The 21,486-nt window shown below is 41.0% G+C and overlaps 1 protein-coding gene across 3 annotated transcripts in view; it reads left to right on the top strand.

The window, feature by feature from the left end:
* The window catches only part of pou2f2b (POU class 2 homeobox 2b), a 51,324-nt gene that overhangs the window by 19,652 nt on the left and 10,186 nt on the right, over positions 1-21,486 (top strand). The window contains exons 1-4 of one of the 3 annotated variants that reach the window (XM_077599017.1): positions 10,888-10,920; positions 19,071-19,136; positions 20,078-20,112; positions 20,322-20,378. In XM_077599017.1, coding sequence (XP_077455143.1) covers positions 19,079-19,136; positions 20,078-20,112; positions 20,322-20,378 — 150 coding nt within the window. In that variant the 5' untranslated portion in view covers positions 10,888-10,920; positions 19,071-19,078. Of the gene's footprint in view, positions 1-10,887; positions 10,921-16,317; positions 16,653-19,070; positions 19,137-20,077; positions 20,113-20,321; positions 20,379-21,486 lie in introns of those variants that run through there. The other 2 variants (XM_077599016.1, XM_077599015.1) reach the window with 2 other exon arrangements.

Genomic DNA, 21,486 nt, shown 5'->3' with positions numbered 1-21,486 from the left:
AGACCTGCAAAAAGTCTCAAAAAGCCATTTCTGAAAAGACACAGGAAGCCAACCATTTTGGTCAAAAGCGGCCATTTTAGGGTAATTTGGGCTATTTCCAGGCAGGGGTTCCCTTTTACCCTTATTGGTAGCAAATGAACTATTGAACTGGAGTTGGTAGCTTGACATTAGAGTTTGAATTGTTTGGTGACTTAAGTTTCTTAGTCTATATGCGCATATTTCAAACTGTAGCAGTTGTGAATCTTAAACTTGTTCATATCTCCCATTTTGACAATCAACTTGAAGCAAAAACTTGACTTCTAACAACTGGTATGTACCAATGGACCGATCCTTTAAGGCAAATTATCAAGTTTTTGTCTGACTTTTATACAGAATTGGGCAGTAGCAAGAGGGTGATTAGACAGAACAACAAAGCAAAAGCACAAAGTACAAAGCAAATCAAAGTAAATGGGATCATTGAGAATCACCAAATCAAATCATTAAGACAGAAAAGCAGCAAAAACACAAAACGATCAAGAGTGGACGGAGCTGCCGCCGCCGGCTTCCACTTGAATGGTGCCAAAATTCTGCCAGCCGTCTATTTTCCTCCAAAAATATTATTGTTATCGACCATATTTTTAACACAAAATGTCAAATTTGGTCACAAAAAGAAACATTCATCCCTAGAGCAGACTATCGATAAACTACAAGGCAGATGGCTGAAGATGAATGGCTAACAACTGTCATTTTGGTTATTGAGTGATGTCTTGCGTTACCACAAACTCAGTATGCTCTCATCGGAGTTCAGTTTGTTTAGTATTTTTTTTCTTCCTGTCTTAGAGCAGTGACGCTTATCTTCTCCCCGGCAGTGTAACCTCCCTGTGTCCACAGTGTACATGACGCTCTACATCTGCTCCATGTTTAAAAGGTCATTTGTCAAATCTGACATTTTCTGCCCTTACCAAAGGTTTCCTCAATATCCCGGCCCTCTCCCTGCACCCCCATCTCCGTCTCCCCTAAATCAGAATTTATGTTACTCATCTATTTGTTTGGCTTTTGTGTAAACCCTTCCTGACAATACATCTCGCTTCAGTGCCACAACATATCAGGAGAAATATAGGTGGCTGAATCCTATCATTGTGTAATGTCCAATACACTACAATATGACAGATGTGCTCCCCAGTGTGCCTTTGTGTGCATGTGTTTAGGTTGCCTGGGTAGTGGAGTCAAGGATTTCCAGAAATGTCAATCGCAACCGGAAGATTACACACACACACGCAGGCTCAATGAAGTCAGGCTATGGTAATGTGTGCATGTGTGTGTGTGTGTGTGTGTGTGTGTTCAGTTTCTGTTTGTAGATAATAGAGAAAAATCTATATGTTGGACTGAATGGATAAAAAAGGGACTTTTTTTGTCCACATGGGTTATTCTCTATTGTGTACACACACGCAATAGTACATTAAATGTCCTAAGAAATGTTCAAAAATAAAGAAAATAACTGCACAAATGTAACTTCACATAACAGAACATAAATATGTCCCGTGACTAAGATGAGTTTGAAACCCCTGGATTATAGGCTTTGTTGGTAACCCTAAAACCTCTGTTATCTGTAAAGCTCTCGTACATAATTGTGTATAGATAAATGCACGATTGGGAAGCAAAAGCTACTTACAGAGTAGCATGTATACCTGTAGTGCCGTGTATATTATATTAAGAAGAGCCTCCTTTCTGAACGATGCTCCCAATTACGATTTATCTGTCGGATACAGATTGCCTCACTCACGGCTCTGATATTACACCAGAAGGCTGAAACGTGCCATGTTGACTTTGAAGCCCTTTTCTGTAATTTTCCTCCATCTTTTCTGCCATGTGGCTTTTCTGTATAAATTGTACAAAAGAAACGACATTTACCCGCCCTGATGTTACACAGAGCGACCGACAAAGTACCTCCCAATCAATTTCCAGGATAAATAAATGCCATGGCGCTAATAGACACCCCCTTAGATGGCTGTCATTATATGTTCTTATGACATGTGATAGCTGCGCGTGTCCCACTTTACGTCCCGACACACCGTCTGTAAAACTGACATTTAAAATGGAAGTCAAGTGCGAAGTTAGTATCATTATTTATCTCCGTTTGTACAAATAAACACCTTCTCTAATGGACGCTGCACGTTCTCGGTGGTTGGTTAAATAAATGGCACTATCATGGCACGATTGACAGCGTAATGTACATTATTAAAGCAAGATGAAATTGTAGTTTTGTGCATGTTGCAACGTTTGCACACGCGGGAGCTGTCTCACTCGGTCGGGTGCTGACGGGTGAGGTGGTTATTGAAAAGGTCTGGTGGGCTTTTTGAATGAACTCTGCGTGCCTGCGGACAAATCAATGGTAAGGAGTGATGACATTTCCAAGCTAATGTGTCGTCTTGCGCTTTCAGCGGCCGGGCCGGGCCTCCCTTCTCTTTTTATTCCACCTTCTCCAACTTTCCATGAAAGTCTTTCTTTTTCTTTGTTTGTAGTAATTTGTGTCTTTTATCTTTGTCACCACTTTCTCCCTGTTGGTCTGTCTATCCTCTAACTCACAACCCCCCTCTTCTCCTTGGCTATTGATCCAGTCATAGTTTTTTCAGTCTTCACAGCGCAGAGCTGCTCTAATCAATACAGATAATTGTCTGCTCTCTCTTCATGCCAAACATGGTCTCCACTTCTCTCTTAGCCTTCCTTTTTTATTTTTTATCAATGAACCCCAGTCCTTTTCTCCTCCGCCCCACCCAGGCAGACGGGAATTCCCCCTCCCCTAATGACGGGAGATAACCTGCTTTCTGTACCGATTTTCTCCCCCCCCCCGCCCCCCCACCCGACCTTCCTTTCCTCCCTCGTTCATCGATTACCGTGAGAGTCTGGGACCGGCCCGACCGCCCTACAGATGTAAACACACTCACTGCTCGTGTTGTGGTTTAGTTGCGGTTTGGCCACTGCCAATTTCACGCAGCCCCGCCCTTTGCTTCGTAGCCATCGTCTTCCAACTGAGACAAATAAACGCGATATTAATAATACTTGGCTCTCCAAGTACCACAGAGCCAACTTTAACTGAATGGCTGACCTGGACACGGCTAGATGTCCAATTCAATTTGAATGGGAGCGACTGGCAGCGATGGACATATGACTGATTACAGCCATTTTTGGACTATAGGCCACTACGTATATACGTTTTATGTATTTTGCTCCACAAAATTACCTGTATTGCAACCAGTGTTCCGTGCCAACCAAATACATTTATTAAATAAGAGTTAATTTTAAAAGCTATAAAACAATCTGATTTAAAAAAGGCAAGATCGAGGAAAGAAAATGCTTTAAAATTCTGGCATAACTCTGTCAGATGACTGCTGTAAATGATAAATCATACTGTACTTGTCAGATTAGTCACAGGTTATGATAGTGAGTGTGAGATCGAGACAACGCTAACTAAAACTCAGCTATATTTGATTAAGCCAATATAATGCCAATGTAATTCATTGGAAAAAAAACATTTGAATATTTAATTCAATATTTTTCACTCGTAACACATATTGAGAAGCTACCGCTGTAAACAATATCTCAAAATTTACATTATTATTGCTTGTACCATCGAAGTTACTTGTAGTATGTCTAATGTGGGATTGTTTTGTTTTGTTTTTTTGGAAAATTTGTGTTGACACATGGTAAAGTTGCAGGATACATTGATGTTGAAAGAGTGATATAGAGAAAGGGTTAAAATAAGAAACTAAGACATTTTCTGAAGTGATTGGTAAGTAGGCACTTATCCCAGCTGACTTTGGACAAAAAGCGAGGCAATCACAAGGCAACTCTTAAACCCTTACTCACGCCAATCGACAATGTAGTCTTCAAATAATGGAACGTAGTTTTGCCATGTAAATGCCTTGCAATTGATAACTGCCATTAAGTAGATGGAAATTAAGAGTTTGAGACGGGGACTCTTGTAAATCCTACACCCGATTGCACTGTGTTTCTGTACATGTGTAATCCGGTGTGTTTAATAATGCATGCAGCCCACAAGGGCCTGCAGGTATTGAACGTGCCTGCCCTGTTATTCTCTGATGTATATTCTATCACTGAAGCCAATCTGGACTGCAAGTTAAGATCACACAAGCAATATGAATGCTGCTATAAAGACAGTATAAATATATTTATATTGTGTATCTGAAGGAAAAAGAGCCCTTGTATGTATGTATATCCAATGTTTGCACAAACATCTCATATCCATTCTCATCTGCGGAAAGTGATGGGCTTCTCTGTTTAGTCTTTTCCACAAGAGTAATTGAGATGGAAACAGCCAAGCACTTATCACCCACCATGTCGTTCACAATAGAATGATTTGCTCTTGTATGAGAAAATGGGAGGGAGGGCAAATTCCAATCATTTGTGTTTGAACTCAAAGGTGGACTGAGGTCTTTATTTTTTTGGAGGTTGGGGCACGGTAACGTCTTTCACACCGAGACCTCGCAAAATTGCCAATTGGTAATAGAAGACCGAGTGGCTTTTTTTACGGATACAGATTCATATGTGTCCCGAAGGTGGAAAATTGCCCACTTGACTGTCGTCGATATTACTTGTTGGCGCCATACACAGAATAGCAACATGGGAGGCACACGTGTGCCATCTGTAGCCTTTTCCAAACAGGAAAAGTGCAAAATTGCCATAACAGAAGATGCAGCATTTATATGCCTATTAGAGATTGAGCGATATGGCTTTTTCAGGACTGATTCCGATTATTAGACGTTCGAGGAGGCGGATGGCCGACATTTGGAGGCGATATTCACTCGGCAATGCGTTTGAAGGGAGGGCAGCTGCGATGCGACTCTTTACCGAAAGAGTGCCGAATTGAAGAATAGTTGTCATGTGTCCAACATCCAATAAACGACTTAACAAGCAGCTGTGATTGGTTGTTTATGTTAGCCATTGGTGACGTGTAGACAAGCTGAAGCAGAAGTAATCCACTGCTCAATCACGAATGTTAGCGTGACCGGACGTTTCGTCGAAAGACGTTTGGTCCCCGGACGTTTGGTCCCCGGACGTTTGGTCCCCGGACGTTTGGTCCCCGGACGTTTGGTCCCCAGACGTTTGGTAGAATGGACGTTTGGTAGAACGGACGTTTGGTCGCCGGGTTCGCTCGCTGTCAAATTATGACAGAGAGTTTACTGTTGATATTAGATATTTAGATATTAAACTCTCTCTCTCATGATTATAATTTTGAGAGCTGGTTTCAACAGTAACAACCCGGCGACCAAACGTCCGGTCGACCAAACGTCTTTCGACGAAAAGTCCGAGTACCGAATGTTAGAGTTCGACGTAAACGCAAACATGACTGGCTTTACATGTGTCTGTTATGATGACTGTGTCCACTTGTACATGAAGATAAGATATCTAGCACAAGGCTGTTTCTGTAGCACCAAGAGCAGTACCAAAACTCAACAAATTCAGCAAGCTTCTTGTGGCAAACCGACGCACTGGGCTGTGGAAAAGGAGGCTGATGATAAACCTTTTTGCCCTTTTACTCAACCAAAGCGACATTTTTGTGCAAATCTCTGCCTGTTGCTGTTATACCGAAAAAATGAAAGGACCAAAGAATGGGGCAAAGTTGACTTGGCATTTTCCCCTTTCTAAGGTAAATTTACTGTACATGGCATAGGACAATAAAAGCCATATCTTCTAGTACTCCTCATTTAAAAACTGGCAATTATGATGAACTGCCAGTTAGGTTAGTCCCACCCATTCTTTGTTGTGGAATGTTTTTCACATTAAATTGTAATGAAGGGAGGCTGATCACAGCTCATAACAGAAGCTCTGCTATTTGGCTACAGATAGCAATTTATATGCCTCAAATAGATGTGGAATTCTACTTCATTCTGACCATTCACCACTTTGCGCACTTCCTCCGTTAGTCCGTTACGACCTTCGAAATCAGAAAATTGGCATCCCGTGTGGGAAGAAAGGCGGAAAATCCTGTCTTGTCCAGGCTATCCTATGTTTGTCGGCGATAGTGTGTTATCTGTGTGATTGCCTGCATTGTACTTGTGTTTGTTTAAGCAATGAAGGTTCACGCGTGGACTTGAAGGGGCCAGCAGCAGAAGTCCAAAGGGGGTGGGGGGGGTATTCTCTATTATTGTCATTCTCCTCCGTAGGGCTGTTTAGGAGGGGTCAGGCAAAAGACAGCAGGGATCCTCTTCTCCTCCTGTCCCCCCTTGGGAGTTGAACCGTCAACCTCGTAACCTTACGCAAGCCCTCTGGTCATGGACTTGAACCCTGTCATACCCCCCCGCCCTTTCGTCTCCTGATGGACAATCTGTTCTCCTCCCGGGCTGCAACGCTGTGCATGCCATTAAGGGATAAACAGCCCGCTCTGTATGCGTGTGTGCGTGTGTGCGTGTGTGTACACACGCGAGTCAAGTGTTTGGTCAGTTGGCTTTGGCGTGGGGTCATGGCCCCGCCCCCTTTTCATCAAACGGAAACCAAAGCTTTTCAAAGTTCTGAATTTACAAAGAATGGGTTTACAGTTTGGAGATCAAGTAACACAAACCTGTTTTTCGGGCCTGTCTAGGCAGTCTAGATAAGGGTTGAGGGGGCGGGGGAGTGGATACCGATATCTTCAGCTCGCAATGAGATAGCTTCTAGGGATCAAAATCCAATATTTTTTGTATATCTGCCTGCAAAGTTATTGAACTGCTCTACAGTGCTTAGTGATATGTACACAACAGCATCTGACCAACCCCCACAATAGGAAACCATGAAAGCAGCTGCCAACTAAATGTATAACAGTAAATATTTGTACTTGCTCTTCATATTTTACTTTTTCTGATATTAATGTATAACTTGCAGTGATGGCCTGGTTGATATTGTCAAATTCTGGCAAAATGTTGACATTTTTTTGGGTCACAGACAAGAAGGCATTCACATTTCTCTCTCAAATTCACACCTATGCATAATTTAGCCATGTATGTTTTTGATATGTGAGGGAAGGCCAGAATTCCTGGAGGAAATCTCCTTTCAGGCGGTCCTGAATTTGGAACCTCTGAACCCTGAAAGCCCACTGCGCTGCTCTGGAAACAAGCACTTTGGATATGTTGTGTTAATCCAGTTTAAATCCTGGTTTGGGAGCCATTGATTTACTCAGAAATTCTCCAGTTATCTTAAGACGTGTATCCTTTTACTGAAGGTCTGATTAAAAGCAAATATGGATGCAGGGAAGTTGTTTAACAAACAAAAAAATAGCAATGTTATTTGTTTTTAATTTAAACATAAATACATATTTACTATCTTTTTAAGTTTTGAAAAAGTATTCTCATTTTTTGTTTGTTTTTGTAATGAATGAAAATGTAAATAGATTCAAAATATATTCTGTAGGTATGTGTGAGCATGAATGGTTGTTAATCTCAATGCTGAACAGTTTTCTAAACAATTCGACTATCAAAAGAAATTCTCAATTACCGTATTTTCACGACTATAAGGCGCACCGCATTATAAGGCGCACCCTCAATGAATGACACATTTTGATTTTTTTCCCATATATAAAGCACACTGGATTATAAGGCGCTCTGTCTATTTTGGAGAAAATTTAAGACTTTTAAGTGCGCCTTACAGTCGTGAAAATACGGTAGTCGTCGATTAATTGTGGCGGCCCTAGTTTTCTTATTGTTGGCGATTCTAGACGCCTAGTCCATTTGGACTGACAGCGATTGAATGCTGATCGAATACTATTCAAAATGAATTAAAGGTCTGACGCGGTAGGAAGCAGCCAGTCAGGTAAATATTTCTACGTTTTGCTTTGAATGTGCCATGTTCAGTGTTTGTAACCGTCAAAAAGGCTTTACGCATCACGTTTAATTGTGAGATAGTGAGTTTTAATCTCAAGTGTGAGGAGGGGTCTCCATTTGTAACCTTGAGCCTGAAAGAGGAGTTTATTCAGCCCTTAATGTTCAACTGGGAGGTGCTTAGAAGGCATCTATCCCCCCTTTTATTCCTCTCCTTCCTTGTTTGTGTGTTGTAGCTTATCAGATCCCAGCTTCTCTCTCGGAGGAAGAATCCAGATATCCTCTTCTCTCTCTTTCTCTCTTTCGCTCTCCTAACCTTTGAGAATAAGAGCAATGAATTAGAATTTCTAAGCGAGCCAGCGAAGGCGTCGGAGGGAGGAGTGCACGCGTGTGGACGCGTGTTGGCCAAGGGGGCGGGTTTGGCTTTTGTTGCGAGGCTGGCAGTCGTTGAGAAAGGGCCCGTTCAGCGCGTCCTCCGGCCTCCCCCCTCGGAGGGGCCCCGATCGATACAAACTCGGAGCAATAAAGCTTTCCCCCTGTCATCTCTGCAGAATACAAAGCAGAATAGAGCGAGGGGGGAGAAAGGGGGGAGATAGACCGAGAGAGAGAGAGAGAGAGAGAGACAGAGAAAGAGAAGGAGAGAGAGGTGAAAAGCTGTTCCGCTAGCCAGACCAATTTCCTAACCCTCCTCCTCATCCTCTTCCTCCACCGCAATCACCAGCACCACCTCCAACACCCCTTTCTCACCTCTTTCTCGGACCTCTCCCTCAAAACTCTGGCACCGTACAGCTGCATGACTCCTATCTCTCCGTAATAAATGCAGCATGAATAAAGTATATATACATTCCCCGGTGCCCCAACTATGTGATCGGAAGGAAAGTATGAAAAGGAAGTGTATCGAGCTGGAAAAAAAAATAGGGGTGATGCACCAGGAGAAAGATGTGTGTGGCGATACAGGTGGAGGAATATTGATGAAGGCGCAGTCAGGGACGGGGCGAGCGGGTCAACCAGAAATCCCTGGAATTGAGAGCCAATTACTGTAAGGGTAATCTGGATACAAAGCCACGCAGCGGCATTGACAGGCCGGCCTCACACAAAAGGCCCGCGTGCGTGTGCGTGTGCGCATGCGTGCGTGGACGTGGCAGAAATGGGTGCGCTTCAACATGCTGCGTTGATTGCGCCGTCTGTGAATTTGCGCTTTCCATTCGTCCGCGCTTGAATGGCAGCGCAGGAGTCCGCCTGCCAATCAACTATTGTGCTTTTGTCAATTTAATCATATTTCTCGGTGCCCACCTCCACGCCGCTCCAGCCATCTTTTCATATATATCTATACCTGTGTGCGTTCCTTTATTTTCCTGACTTTCCATCTCTCACCTTTAAACCCCCCTACCGTCTCTGTCTTCCATTCGCTCTTTATTAGAAGGCGGCAAACCTTTCACCTCCCTCCTTATTATTGTGTTTGTATAGCTCACGCTGCATTCAGTCGACTGTATACAAGGACCAAACACAACATTAGGTCTACCTGCAATAAAGCACTCAAAGACAATCGTTAGATTAGACAATCAGGTCATCTACATTAATCTACAGAATGTTAAGCGGCACCTTGTTTATGTATGAACTTCATTTAGTCATTTTTCCCTTCTGCTTATCCTCACAAGGGTCAAGGGGGTGCTGGAGCCTATCCCAGTTGACAACGGGTAGTAGGCGAGCTACACCTTGAATTGGTTTCCAGCCAATCACAGGGCAGAGTGAGACAAACAAGCATTGGCAATCATAACAAAGGACAATTTAGAGTGTTCAATCAGCCTGGCCTGCATGTTTTTAGGATGTGGGAGGAAACCGGAGTACCCGGAGAAAATCCACGCAGGCACGGGGAGAACATGCAAAACTGCAACAGGAAAAAAAACTCTGAATTGTGAGGGGAACATGCTAAACACTTTTCCGCCTTCAATATGATCTTAATTATGTAATTGAGAATATAACCGGATGTCTTAAATCAATCAAATGATTCCCCTTATGCCATTTGTTCTATCACTGTATACACGAAATATTGTGATATTTGAAAAGTTTGAATAAGGCAAAAATAGATACTGTATGGCCATATACTAAGGTAACTGATTGTTGATGTCGGATATTTAGACAGAAGCTTTTTCACTGTGGCAAGAGCCAATTGGAAGATGCGGGTAGCCATTAAATTCAATGTATTGGGGCAATCGTGTTATTTTCAAAGGTTGAAACTGGTCTGAAGAGATATGTCCACATAAATTGTTTAGCGGTAACAGAGCGTGAATTCCTGGGCAAACTCCCAAAGTACAATCGAATAGGCATTTATTTTCACTGCATATTATTTTAGACCGAGATATCGTTCCAGTTACAACCCGCCATGAGAGAACAGATACGACAAACGCATAAGTACATGGGTGGACTGAACGAGATTGACATTAAAAAGTGAAAGTAGCACAGTACCGAACGTATACGTTTTTAGTGTGGCCTGGTTGATCTATACAAATATTTAAAAAAGCGGTCCCGCAGCGTTCATTCTTTTAGTGTAAGAGAGTTGTGGCTGCTACAATGTACTTGCTCAAAAATGCCCCGAGCATCTGCCGCTTCCAGAAGAACATTGCTGAGCTGGAACATCCTCCATGTTATCTAACTCACAGTCCTTTCCACAAGATCATTGGGGTGACAGTGACAATGCAGGAGAGTCCTTCCGGTGCTTTCTAACACATATTTGCGGTCGTTTATATGGCGCAACGCGAGCGATCGTATAAGATTTCTCACCGATTCCCCTGGTGAACTGGCGCCATGTCATGATCTGTTTTGAACACTCATTCAAGTTCCCACCTACGGGAGTTTTTTTTTTTTGATATGCAGTTAAGAAACTCTTTTCCAGCTCACTTTGCGTCCTCCGGATCGGATCGCCTCTTCTCCCTCCATTTGTCTGGCGTGTCCCCTTTTTTTTTTTTGGCTGGCCCGACTCGTCCCGTCTCACTTTCAGCATTGTCCCCTCTTGCTTTTTCATCATCGTTGGCTCATTTTGTCAACTCCGTGTCTCCCTCGCATCCCTCACCCCCCCCCACCCACCCTCCTCGCCAACACCCAGCCTCCACCCTGCTGGCTCCCCGGGGAGGTCAGTAATAATGGTAGTGATGGAGTGAGAGAGGGAGGTGCGATTATTGTCTTGTCGGGAGTCAGAGGAATCGATCGGCCCAGAAATATGAGGCGCGAGAAAGAGCCGCTGTGTCAGATACAATAACCACCCACTCCCGGGGGCTTACACACACACACACACACACACACACACACACACACACACACAATGAGAACACGTTTATTTGTGGAGTCGTTGCAGACCGACATTGGTTTGAGTCTTCTTCTTTTTCATTAACATGACACTCTGGGCCCTCTCGTCCGTACCAGGCACGGGCGGCCCCCCCATCATCTGCATGCTTTGATTCCGGATAAAGCTGGGGATGCGCTCCGATCGTTCCTCGCGCACAGATAAAGGGCAAGGTGTGGAAAATGGCTCGCACACCTATCGCTCGCTATAAACAGACGCGTGCGCACACATACACACGCTCAGACTGAGACCTTTCGCTGCTGTTGCCTGGCAACGTGGCCGAATGTCCAATCGGAGGCGAGAAGAGTGGCCGCTGATGTCACAGCTGCTGCTGACCAGCATGACCGAGAGAGCAAGACGGGCTGGGGAGAAGGAGAAGGAGAAGAGGAGGAGAAAGTTGGAACGAGAGGAAGGAAAGGGCAAGGTCGCTCACGCACAAAAAAAAAAAGTATGATGGTGATGATGATTTCGCCAGGCAAGGTGAAAGATGGAACGGATGGTCCAAAAAAATATAACAACTCCCAGAAGGCCAATTTTCGGACTTTTTTAGATCTTCCCATCGGGCCATTTTGGGCCAAGTTCACACCATTCTTTTTCTGCACACTAAAGGTGATCATTGCCTCTTCCCTCATCATTTGGTGAGGATTTTTACTGTAGTAATCACTCGTTCTCCACTCCCTAATTGTTGTACAGCCTTTTTTTATAGAGCAGATTATATACTTCATTTATCAGTCTATTACTGCATGCAGTTTTTACTATGTAACAGGTCTACTTCTACTTACGTCTACCTTCAAGGGCACCGTAAGAGAAAGAATTCTATACACGAGAGAACTGGAAACGTCCGTGATTTATTCAATGGTAGTTCTGTTTAACACAACTGGAAAACATCCGTTTTTATGAGACGTCGTCAATTTAATGATTGCCTCCTTAATGTTATATCCATCATTACCTAGACACATGGCTACACATTATCGTAAAACTTAGAACACATCATGGTAATTGTCTACTCTGTTTGGAAAAGCAAATTCAACAAGCATGAATAGTTCAGTTTCTTTTGTTCAAATTGTTTATTACGTGACCAGCAACACACAATTTTTTTTTGACAAGCACATTATTTTTTCTTTATACTGTGATTGTGTTTTAAAATTACTCTGGTAATAAGTATATCAGGCCAACACTGCTGTTGTAGACAAAATATTATTTCAACACATTTTTTTGCATTTAATAGAAAGGTAGCAGTTTTAAGAAAAAAAAATAACATTTTCTTTGGTCCTAAGGAGACAGGCAAACAAAGTGGTGCCTTCTTGCCATAAATGCAGTACATTTGTCTTTGAGTTCCCCCAATTTTAGACACTTGTAAGTGAAGGTAACTCTGCCCAAATATGAGACCTGGTTGTTTTAGAAATTATCCACTAAAGTACATTTTCCCTATCTATTTTAAATTCCATGTTACAGTAAAGAGCAACGTTCAATTTGGTCAATTCCTGTTTTTTTAACATGGAAATCTTAAAAATTGCAAACAAGAAATGCCCGCCAGGCTTATAAATCACAGGAACAAGCTGGTAGTCACACTGTTTTGGATTTACGGGCCTAGAATTCCCAATCCGATGAAGAATAATTGATGAGGCTGCAAATGAACTTCAATGCCAGTTGTCTCTAACCGCCCCCCACTCCCCCCCCAAACAATTCAGTCTCAACCTTGGTGTACAGCGCCTAGGGAAGAGGGCGCGGTGTGTTGATTGCGTAGGTGGAATGTTTGCGATTCCTGTTGGACAACCTCTACTCCTTGCTATCGTGCTGTTCATAATCCCACCATAGAAAGGACAAGGGAAGAAAGAAAAAAAACACTGGACTGGGTTTTTAATCTCTCACCTTGCAGTCTCGCGATTGGGACGATGTAGAGGACTTGGCGGGTCCATCAGCGGGCCGCCGTAAGAGTGGGAATGTGATGGATTAGATGAATTAGAGGCTGCGTACGTGCGCATGTGTAGGAAGCCCTAGAAAGAGGGTCGTCGGAGCGCTGTAAAGAGTTCGCAATAGGCCCGACAATGAGCCATTACGCGCACATCCTCCAGCTTGCTTTTCTTCCTCTGTCGTTCACCTTGGCTTCCATCGCTCGTTCACCTCCCCAACGTCTTTTTACTATTCTGTCGCTCTTTGTAAGCCCCCACTCCTTTACTCCCCGTGACAGTGCTGTGATTGATGGCACTCTAGAGGCCTCAGCCTCCCCCATCCTCTTCCCTGGGGTCACGCTATCACATTGTGCACACGTGTGTGTGTGTGTGCGTGTTATCGTATCAACGCAACTTTTGGTCACTTTAACACATCTTAGTGGCGTAAGAATCGTCACAATTACAATTAGGGGGAGGCAAATTGAGGACGTCCCACTAGGGTCATTTTAAATTGGAATCAAATGTGATAAAACAGCTTTACAATAAAAGACATTTTGTTCTTAATATTTGTATTCAAACACTTCTTTTTTTCTCAAACAGGATATTCCAGGAATTGATTTATAATCACCGAATATCCACTTTCTGAGAATTCCATATTCCATGTTTGCATCCTATATATTTTTTTAGAACCCATCCATTTCTCATCCAATTTAAATGTATTCAGTTTGACACTGAAGCATCGTAAGCACATCTTTCCTCCCATTTAGTATGTATGTAAACCCCTCCAAAAAATATTAATATATAAAATGTCCTTAAAGTGCTTTTTAAAAATCCCCAAATTTCCAAGGACTTTCCACACTCCATACAACTACCATTTCTCAACTTGAAAATCATTCCAGACACTTTATACTTCTATATATTTTTATTTATGACCTAATAAGTGGACAAGTATAAAATACTTTAAAAAAAATCCTCCTTATTGAATATTTCATAATCCAAGTCTTGCAAATCACATTTCTAATTCATTCCCCATTTTTTAAATTGAGACCGCTATCATCTAAGTGGCCGAGCCGTGGTCTTGCTAGATTTGGTCGCCATGGTAACCAAGGCTGAGACCTCCCCACGGGCAGGGCAAGAAGACCCTTGGTGGCCGTGAACTGTACACACTAGTCGAAGCGGCCATCGATTCACCAGTTTATTTCATTATTAAACTGGAAATACTCGTGCCAATATGCACACGCACAAAAACAAACACACACAGACACACACACACACACACACATTCACTGTCTTGCTCTCTCTCTCTCTCTCTCTTTGCTTGTTATAAGGATAAATTGGACTCTGGACAAAGGTCACGGCCAAAGCCAGGGCTGCCCAGACAACCTTTGACCTCCAGATGCTCCCCATGTCTGTCTGTCAGTGTCTTCACACGTCACACGCCAGCACATACACACGCAGACACGCCAACAAACACGCGGTCACCGAGAGCGGGTCACGTACAATCACACAAATGCATCTGCTGCCAAATAGGTGGTGGCATTAAGAGGAGAATCACAGTTTATGTCAATCTGTGAAATGCCGATAAAACAAAAGAATGAACATTTTTTTCCCGTTCTAGTTTTGTTTACACTTTAATCAATTCCAAAACAGCAGCATCTACAAAGGCCTAGTTCCCGTCCGAGTATTTTGAGGAGGCAATTTGTGTTCTGGTAGACCACAGGTGTCAAAGTCGAGATCTGGCATTCCCCAATTTTTTTTCCAAAGTAAATGTGTGTTGACTCGCAAAAATTAAATTCCAAATTTTATACATTTTCCATATCGCTTATCCTAACATGGGTTATGGGGGTGCTGGAGCCAACTGTGGGCAGTCTGCCCAAATTGGTGGACAGCCAATTGCAGGGCGCAAGGAGACAAACAAGCATTCATGAATAGGGACAATGAATGTTATATTTGGATGTGGGAGGAAACCGGAGTACCCGAAGAAAACCCACGCAGGCCCACCAGGGATTGAACCCTCGATTTCAGAACTGTGAGGCAGACACCCTTATTTTTTTAATTAATAATCGACTTTTTATTTAAAATTAGTGTTCTTCTCATTTTTTAATCAATTAATTTAGCATTTTTGACTGGAATTGAAAAATGGGTGTCAAAAGCTATATTGTTTTCTTCTTGGAAATGTTGCCTTTTATTGATGCTTTTTCTCCACAGTTACACATCACAATAGATTTTTCAAGTTGTTAAACAAGATTCTTTGCGCGGAGATACACTTAATTAAAACTTTCTTTCTTTCGCATTAAAGGAGAAAATGCAGTGTAGAAGATTGGTTTACTTTATTGAATTTCCCGTGTAAGGCTATTTGTTTCGGAGCAGGTCGCAGACAAACCACTGAATAGTGTGTACGTTATAGTATGCAAAAACAAATAGATGTGACAAATACATTGAATTGTGTGAAAATAATGAGTAATGTGGAAGAAATTTTGTGTTTGTAGCAGCGTACAATGGCATACTTGTGTTTACCATGAGAAGGAAAGAATTGAATTGAATTGAATCCCTTTATTGTCATTGTACAAGTACAGTGAGATTTAAAGCTTCACCATCAGTAGTCATAAAAATATTTATACACAATAAAAATGAAGTGAAACTAATTGTGTGGGGGAAAAACCTTTGTGTTTATTGTTTTTTGGTTTTATATCAGGAATGCTGGGGATTCTGCATCGTTTTTTTGTGACCATGAGAGAGAGAAAGAGGAGAGAGAGGTCATCTCATTTCAGCTTCTTTCCTCCATTGATTTGGAGCTCAACAGTGCTACCTTGCGGTCACTATATGTTACTGCCACAACAAAGACGCACCATTGTTCTTTCCTTTTTCAAAAGCGTTTATTTATTCTAAGTAGGGTCGCCTTTGGGGGTCGCCTGCTAATTGCAGACAAGACAGCTGAGGGTCTTTCATGAGTTATTCTGGAATTTGGGACAAAGCCGAAGAACATTCTGGTGTAAATGTTCTATTTCCCTGTCACTTTCATAGTTTCCAGTAGCCTATTTTTTATCTATGATCTCAATTTTCTCAGATTTTCATTGTGCTTAGAAATCTTTCCTCTCAGGGTAAGGAAAAAAAAAGAAAAAAAACCTCCCCCACACTAAATCTGTTTTTGGCAGCTGTGGGTGATGAGATTTCCGCCATGTTCAAGTGTCTTTGCACGGTCTCACGTGTGGGATGGTCAGCCCTACGTGAATTAACAACAAACAGTGCATTGTGACTCTTTTCTTCCAGTTTTTTTTTTTATTTCTTCACGTGAGCGTCAGTTTCCATTTTTAACCGTCACTTTCCGCCACAGTCATCCTCCTTCTTTGTTTTCAATCCCACACACTCGCCTCTCTTTCTTCTTCCTACTTTCTTTTTCCTCCTTTCTTCCTTACCTTTGGGTTTGACTTACCACTCCTTTAACTTGACTTCCTATCATGCTGCAGGATGTGGTAGTGAAGGAGGCGTGGCTTAGTTTTGGTGGGCGAGTGATGTTTGTCTTTTTCAATAAGTTATACGTTACACACATTGTTACTCCGTCGGTATAATTGAGGAAGCTGCAACAATAGAAAAGCAAGGATTTGTTATTCTCCATTATGTGGTTGCCAGGTGAGTACGCAGTCCTTCATTTGGCAACCAATTACGCGCGTGTACGCGGTGGAGTGGGCGCGTCCGTCTAATTAGAGAACGAGGGGCGGCCTTTGGGGGGTTTAAATGGACAGGTAAGGTCAGTGTTGACTGGATTGCAACCTAATGAATTGTTTATGTTTTTGGGGTGCCTGTTGTTTATAGAGGCAATTTTGGAGAATTAAAATACTCAAGTGGAAATTGGTGGATTTTTAGATTTATTTTTCATTCATTTGAACTATATGAGAAATTTTGGGGGGGTTTTATGCATCACATGGCGTGACTCCTTAGTGTTTTGATTAGTGTAAAATTGCATACTCACTTTTGTTAGTTGTTGAACTACTTCTTATCTTGGTGATATTTAGTTGGAATTCTCCTTTTTTAAATACTAACATTTAATATTGGTTGTTGTGATGGTCAGCTGAGGACAAAAGAGCTTGTTAGTCCAATTACTGTTGAAATGTCTCCAATCTCCCTTCTATGTTCTCTTTTCATGTTGTCATTAATAATTCTTCATTTTAGTCGAACATGATGCTACAAATAGGAGTGTTACAAATTGAAAACTCAAATGCTTGCAAAATGATTTAAAAATTTGCAATTTTAAATTGAGAGATGTTTCAAAGGCCAATGTATTATTATTTTATTTGATTAAAAAAACGAAATATTTATCTGTATTTTCCATTTTATACAACTTTTTGTTCTGCAAGGTGCTGTTCAATTTTGAATAAAAATAGGTTAAAAAAATTTGGGGGGATATTTTGGTTAATTAACAACAACTTAAAGCGGGTCACATTGACCCTTGAACATTTTACTTTTAAATTAGCAGTAGTTTACTTTTCTACTGAAATGACAAAATTAGTCTAGTTTGGTTGATTCATTCAAATATTTTTTTACACTAACTCTACTATATTTCTGGAAGAAGATTACAGAGCACAAAATGTCATTTGGTTATCGTTAGTAAAATAAAATTACTAATTCTAAAGTTTTACATCTGAAATGACGTAGAATGCACTATTGGCTTTTTCTTTATGCGGAATGTTTGAGCATACTCATATTACCAGTAAGTAACACATACTACGATTATAATGAGGAAGTGATGTGGGGAAGTGAGAGGACACCAGTGCATCTTGATGTACTGTACCCGGACATCATTTACTGCCATGTAAGCCATCAACATCTTTATATCATCTGCCAATCAATAGTACTCGTGGTACTTGTTTGGCTTGTACCTTTTTAAGTACCGTAACACAAACAAAGTCACAGTTATTGTGTTTTATTACCCTGAATATCCCCTGCCTTTTGTTTTTCTACCCTCGAGTCCTTGTGTGTAAAAGTCAACCTTTACATTGACTTTTTTTTAAACAAATCTTGTCATGTAAAATCTATTTCCAAAACAATAGTAAATAATAATAATAACAATAATGGAAAACATTGAGTTCTTATTTATTTTTATTTTTACACTGTATAGGCAACATTAAATATAATATCAGCTCCAACAAGGATAAAAGAATAAAAAAAGGTTGCATAGGCTGTATATTAAATTTTGAAATTGGTGAATTGCTCACTATTTGAATAAGATGTTTATTGGCAGTTACTGTCATCTAGTAGTTTTGGTGCATCATCTTTACAAAAAGTGAAAACCATATTTGTAAACAACCTTTTCCGTTTAACAGTGTATTTTGTTGAATTCTGTTCATTATCGCTACCTCCTGATTTCTTTGTTTTTTTGTTGTATTTTTTTATTTTGAAGCTATCTCATTTAGAGTTAAAAACAACCAAATGGCCTGATTTAAAAGTGTCATTCACATCACTGTAAAAACATGAAAAAGTTTTGGATCGAAAGAGCAGCATGGCGGGGGCGGTTATTGCGAGTATTATGCAGGTGGCATGATATAATTAGTTGGTCGTTGGGCAGATTTGCATATTTTCACAAAAGGGAAGTGGCTGTCTGCATGTGTGTGTGTTGGAAGGGCTCAAATAACTGGAACACAATCTCGTCTCGCGTTTTGTCAGAGAGCAAAAGAGTTTTAACACTTTTTTACACTCTTGATTACATGAAAAAAAACGTGCACACTTTACACCACAAAGCCGTGAAGATCTACAATGAAAAACACGTAGGTAACATTTAGACTTTAGAGCAACCAAAAGTGCTCCCACGCAAACACCTTGGGTTAAATTTAGCCTCAACCCCACATACTTTTTTTTTTTAAAAATGGAAACTTGGAATAAATTGATGAATTAAGTGGGCTGGGGTCGTCCTGTCATGTGAGTGAATCACTGTACAGTGTGTGTGTGTGGGCTGGGGGGGCAACAGTTCTCCCAAACTGCTTCTTTCTTTCCTTTTGTGTCATCAATGCAACCAGAATTGAAGACATCTGTGTGTGTGTGTTTGTGTTGCAGATATCAGGATGTCACGGCCAGCTGAGTTTGAGAAACTAGGGGCTGACTCACCACTGGACAGCACAGGTAAGACCCTCCACTGCTGTGAAAGAGCAAAGGTGGACAAAGTCATCGCACTCTTAGTCTAAGGGAATTTGTGAAGATTTACTCAATTTTCTCACTTGTGGTTTTAGCATGCAGTTGAAGTAGAATTCCGTTTTGCCTACAGCATTATACAAAATGACTAGTTTTTTTTTTACATTCTCTGAAATTGCTATTGACTGCCAAGGTGACCAATTCAACTTGCGCGTCAATGAAACAGAAAAGCTCTATTTTGTGGAACTATAAAGACAAATTGTTTACCTGCTTTTTTTAATGAATAGGAGGAATTTCTGCCTGTTTACATTGCCATTTTGGATTGGATTGGATAACTTTATTCATCCCGTATTCGGGAAATTTCGTTGTCACTGTAGCAAGAGGGTGAGGACACAGAAATAGGAAAGGCATTTTAGACATAAATAGGTAGGGAATAAGTAAGTTAATCATGAATAAATACATGAATAAATATATAAATAAATAAGCGTGTTGCTGAAATATGTATGTATGTATGTATGCATGTGTATATGTATGTATATGTATATATGTATATATATGTGTACATACATATATATATATATGCATATACACATACGTGTGCATACACACACATACATATACATACACATACATATACACATATACACATACGTGTGCATACACATAGATGTATGTATTTTATCTCCAGGTTTCACAAATACTGAGAATATTGCTCGAACGCAACAGCTGGCTTCACACACAATACACATTTGAATTTTCATTGTATTTGATTTGGGCAATTCCAAATTACTTCAGTTATTTTTGCACCATTCCAAACAATATTAAAGACACCTGTATCCTTTTTATCCTCAATCTATATTCATCTTACTACTGTTGAAAACGCTGCTATGCTGCATAAAACTCATCACTGCTGTCCTTGCCTTTCTATCCAGATTCAGAGCGCAATGGATCTGAATCGAATCACCAGGTACGTCCCACTCATCGCTTAGCGCTTCATCTTCAAAATAGTCTGTGTAGTTTACATGTTCTCCACATTATATTTGAACATCTGCAGCCAAAGCTTTGATTCCAAACAAAATGAGTGGCACATTTGCTTTTCTGTGCTTCCTCTCCCGGGGAATGAAAAATCACTTCTTCAATCAATCCTGCAATTCTGTCCTTTTTCTCTTCATCAAGGCTCAGTCAATGAAGGTCAATCCCTTTTCCCTTTCCCCAAGCCTGAGCAACAGCAAGGTGAGTGGCTTTTGTGACTCTTTCTGCGTGTTTATGTCCTTATGTTTGCTCGTCTTTTGTGTCTTAACGTAGCACGGAAAGTTGCTTGACAGAAAGCAGGAACGCTCTAAATTGCCTCTTTTGTGTGCCTCCCCTAAGTAAACAAGCAAGCTCGCACGCACGCTGCTATTCCCCATCATTTCCCACAATGCTTAAATAAATCTATAATGCAACAACTCAACCGTATTTGTATACGCCACAGAAGGAATGCAAATTAGTGGGTGGGAAGGGTCTGTCTTTGCCAGTTGGGACATGCTACATCCTGGAAAGTACAGAAAAAGCCCTGACAGTCAAAACTGCATGTATCCTTTTTGTCCTAGAAAAATATAATGTGACAAGTCAGTTGTACAACTTTCTCCACGATTAGTTGATGTGGAAAAATTATGATATTTGGGAGGGGGACACTTTATATGGGCCACTACACCAAGAATATGCGTAGAAAATATGAACAATATCTATTTCATGAATAGTTAGCGTTTTTTTTGATAGGGAATTCATTGAAGGTGTGCATTATAGTGCGGAAAATACGGTAATTAAAACCCCATTATAGCTTATGTGGGCATCTTGCTGGAGTTGCATAGATGTATGGTTACCATGGTAACCAGAGGCATGACCAGTTTCCACAAAAATGTCTACTTTGTGTGGATTACTTCCTCCCAAATGGCCAAGTGCACAATAAGTACAATACTCCTGAAATTTTGAAAATTTGCCAACGGTCCCCACGATATCTGGAACCAGTTAGTCCAAGGGTGTCAGACTCGGGTTGGTTCGCGGGGCGCTTTAACGTCAACTTGATTTCACGTGGGCCGGACCATTTTTTTTTAAATACATGGATTAAAAGAACTGGATTAAAAGCCCTGAATATTCAGTTTTTTATAGATCTAAAACAATGTTTATTTTAGGTTTTTAAATATATGTTTAGATTATACTAAATGATTTTTGAACTAAAAACACAGAAAAAAATGGATTAAAAAATACAATTATTGATTTAAAAGGGGGGAATTCAGGAAATTTAATATATATCTATACTCTTCATTTTAATTTCATCCTAAAACAGAAAGTCGGCACT

This window comes from Stigmatopora argus, chromosome 4, assembly GCF_051989625.1.
Source record: "Stigmatopora argus isolate UIUO_Sarg chromosome 4, RoL_Sarg_1.0, whole genome shotgun sequence".
Taxonomy (NCBI): domain Eukaryota; kingdom Metazoa; phylum Chordata; class Actinopteri; order Syngnathiformes; family Syngnathidae; genus Stigmatopora; species Stigmatopora argus.
The sequence above is the reverse complement of the archived record's forward strand: the minus strand, read 5'-3'. Positions and strand labels throughout refer to the sequence as shown.